At 62.7% G+C, this 3735-nt stretch overlaps 1 protein-coding gene across 1 annotated transcript; it reads right to left on the minus strand.

Annotated features, from left to right (window-relative positions):
- Positions 1–2599: 2599 nt before the first annotated feature.
- EMIHUDRAFT_252444 (hypothetical protein) lies at positions 2600–3452 on the minus strand (the record flags this gene model as incomplete). Its single annotated transcript, XM_005788480.1, has 5 exons — positions 2600–2869; positions 2940–3007; positions 3099–3141; positions 3225–3335; positions 3426–3452. Coding segments are annotated over 5 exons (519 nt in total), but the record flags the coding sequence as incomplete, so codon positions are not given.
- Between the last annotated feature and the right edge of the window lie 283 nt (positions 3453–3735).

Below are 3735 nucleotides of genomic sequence, written 5' to 3' on the forward strand. Positions count from 1 at the left end.
GCGAATTAAAGTTGGGGTAAACGTCCAAGGTTTTTGCCCAGTTCAAGGAGGTTGTAAAATCGAACGGCCCAAGGGAATTGATAATTTGAGTTGAATAATAGGGGGGAATTGGAGGTTTTATTGGGGGTGGGGGGGAAATTTAGGAATTTAATGAATTTGAGGAGGGTGGAAGAAATTGGATTAGGGAATGATGGAAAATTTTGGGAAAAGAAGGGGAAGAAGTTGTTTTTCATGTTGGGGGGGGCGTGCCCGTGCGCCTGCTCAAGAGACTCGAGAGGTCGCGAGCGGCGGGGCCTCACAACTCATGCGCTACAGCGCACGGCGGCACCGTCTCTACATGCTTTCATGACTCTTCAGTGGCACGCGGGGACCACCTCGTGCTCGTCGAAGCCGCAGAGCATGAGCACATCGCGTGTCGGATGGATGATGGGTGGCACCGGCACCGGCAGCAGAAGCGACACGTACGACTTGTACGTGTCGGTGACGAGCGAGCCGGCTTCCGTCGAGAAGGGCCCCTGGCTCGTAAATGCGCGGGGCAGCTTTCCCTCAGCCACTTGTTGCAGCACGTTTGGGCCCTTCTCCATGCTGGTTTCGCCCGTCTTGAGCGGCTCGATAACCCAGAAGTTCTTGAGGATGTCGTCGGCGCCGTCTTCTTCCCCGGTGGAGAGGAAGGGGTGGGAGATGCGCCATGGCCTCTCGGGGTTCGATACGTTGATCAGGACCGAGTAGGGCTGTTCGCTCCCATTGTAGTCACTTTCGACCGTCTCGATCACCTTTGACATGCTGGCGGTCCGGATGATCGACGTGACTCTTTCGAGGCAGGACGAGACCATGTAGGGCTCGAATGCCACCGCCCGCTGAGCGACCGAGCATTCGCCGGGCTCCGAGGCGAAGGCTCGAGCCCCAGCAGCCGAGAGCAAGAAGAGCAGCGACCGCATTTGAGAAAAACAATTTTTTTGTTTTGCCACAGGCGGTGAAAAAAAGTAGTTATTGCGTCTGGTGGTGCGATGGACTCCTCTATAAAATCCCTGTGTGGTGGCGGCGTGCCGTCCTCCCATCCCTCCCTTGGGTTCTCCGTTTTCTTTCTTTCTTTCTTTCCCGTGCCGAAAGAATGCAGAGCGTGCAAGGCGGCTAGGGATGAGGCCGCAAAAGAGGCGCGCGAGACAAGGAGGAGAAAGGGAGCACGGAGAGACTGGGACGACTGGACACAAGAAGACAGTAAGCCACCACAGCGCACAGGCGTCGTTGGCGCACACTGAGCGGCAGCTGCGCTGGAAATAAGGAAGAGGCGCGTTACTTCATGCGAAGCTTGACAAACACACGGCAAGGGCGACAGCAAGAGTCGAACGGGCGGCGCCTGACTCAAAAGACACAGCCGCATTCCTGAGACGCGCGAGGGCAGCCTCCTTAAAGGCAATGGCGAATGGGGTCTAGATTTGGAGCGCTCGCCGAAGAGGAGTACGGCAAAATAGCGCCCGTGATTGCCTGCACGCTGCCCGCACTCACGGACTCCATACCCGAAAGAAAGAGAGGGGAGCTCGCAGGAGAGGTGACGAGTGAACTACAGGTAGTGGTCCCCGCTCGACCGAGCGCCATCAAGCCCGCGCCTGCTGCCACTCTCGAATCTGCCGGCGCAGAACGTGGATGGTGGAGAGGGGAAAGTGTGCTCGAGCGCCTGTCCCGTCATCGGGCGAAGCGGGGAGGGGCGTCCTTAGGGGACCCCCAGAGTTCTGAGGGCCGGATATTTTTAAGACCTTTTAAGAAATGAGGAGGTTTGGGGGCTTAAATTGCCATTTAAGAGATTGCAGGCACGGGGGGTCCCTCTTTTAAGACCGTTTAAGAAAATCGGCCTCACCGGCATGCGTCGCTGGGGGTTCCGCGCCGTTTTCTCCAATACTGCCGTTGGAGTAGGCACAAACCCGCCTCTGAAGACACATCTGTAAGTCTGGTGCACTGGCAGGAGCCATACTCGCATAGGGGACGCGTGCTAGCTGACTGTAGCCAGCTTCCCGGCCTCCCGCTCCGGCGTCTACCGCGTACCGGCCGGGACCGCACACCGTTTAAGCGATTAAGACCGTTTAAGGAATCGGCGGCCCAGCACGCAGCAGCTCTTCAACCGGCCTGGCCTGTTTTAAGCCGTTTAAGCCGCAGGTGCCCCAGGGCCCACCCTTTTAAGCCTCCCCTAAGAGGGCGTCTCTATACCGCTTCTGCGTGCAAAACGCGCGTTGAAAAAAGAGATACCAGAAAAGGGCGTCGTCGCGGCGTTCTCGGCCCGTCGCGTCGTCGCGGTGAAGCCTTTTTTCTTTCTACTTGGAGCACTTGGAGTGCAGTCATTAACCGCACATCCAGGGCCGGGCGGGGAGCTAAGATACGTTTAAGTAACTTTTTCTTTTCGAAGCCGCCGCCCTAGGCTTCTGCCATCTGCGAGAGTATAGTTTCTTTTGCACATTTACGCTACCACCACGGTCCGTGCAGAGCAGTGCCGGCCACAAGCTCTCGCCGGGCCCGCCGCGGCGAGCCAGCGACGGCGTACCGAGCGTCCAGCCTGGGGTGGTCGAGAGTGGGGGGCGGGACGCGCGCGGGGTCGGTGCCGGTGCGCTCAGCGCTCAAAGGAGTGGCTCACGTCGTGGACGGTGATCTCGAGGTTGCCAATCAGCGCCGCCATCTGCATGTGGTTGTTGTGCGCGTCCTTGTCCGCCATCGAGGAGGTGCCGACGAGCACGTGCCCGACGGTGAAGGGCAGGTGCAGCGTCGCGTCGAGGTCGATCCACTTGCCCGCGATCAGGGCCTGCGTCCACATGTGCCAGCCGTACTGCCCCGTCAACCGCCCGCCGGCCGGATCGACGTTGCCGCTCGCGTCGACGTGCACCTGCCCGGGTCGATGGCGGAGCCGCACTCTCGGGCAATCTCGGCGCGCATGGGCTCATCTCGGCGTGCACCTGCCCGTCGATGGCGGAGCCGCCCTGCTCGACGTAGACTAGCCCGTGGCACACGCGCGACGGGATGCCTGCGCGTGGGGAGCACAGCGGGGCTCAAGGGGGTGCATGCGGGCGGTGCCGTGTGCGTGGGCGCACTACCCGGGCCCGCTCTCTCCCTACCCAGAGGCGCGAGCGCGGTGCAGTAACGGCCGGGGGCGTGCCCCTCACGAGGGCGCGGGTGCTGGGGGCGGGTGCTGGGGGTGCGCATCCCGGATCGAGGGGCCGCGCGCCTCGCGCGCGCAGCACCGCCGCGAGCAAGACGGCGTGCTCGGTGCAGTCGCCCGAGGCGGTGCGCGCCGTCTCGGAGGCGGAGGCGTAGGCGGTGGAGAGGTGCTTGTCCTCGATGTGCTCGTGCACCTGTTGCGGGGAAGGGGGAAGGGGCGGGGGGGGGGCGTGAGGACACGGCGCGGCCTCCGCGGCAGCTGCCCTCGAGGGCCGCTCGCGCACGATCTGGCGCAGCGCGTAGGCGAGCTCCTGCTGGCACGGGAGGAGGGCGCGTGAGGGGGTCGCCCTCCCACAAGCCTCGCCCGGCGGCTCCCCGTACCCCCCCCAGGCAACCCGGGGGGGGGGGGAGCGTTCCTCGGCAAGCCCGAAGGGCAACTTGCCGGTTGTGTCCCCCTTGGGCAGCGGTTTCCCGCCCTTCGGGCAAAAGGGGCCCCCCGTAGGCAAAGGGTCAATTTCGGGGCACCCTCGGGGTCTCTTGGGAGGGGGGTCCCCCCTTGGGCCCCGGGGAGGGGAAACCCTACCGGGAAGCGGG

This window comes from Emiliania huxleyi (genome assembly GCF_000372725.1).
Source record: "Emiliania huxleyi CCMP1516 chromosome Unknown EMIHUscaffold_1347, whole genome shotgun sequence".
Classification (NCBI taxonomy): Eukaryota; Haptophyta; order Isochrysidales; family Noelaerhabdaceae; genus Emiliania; species Emiliania huxleyi.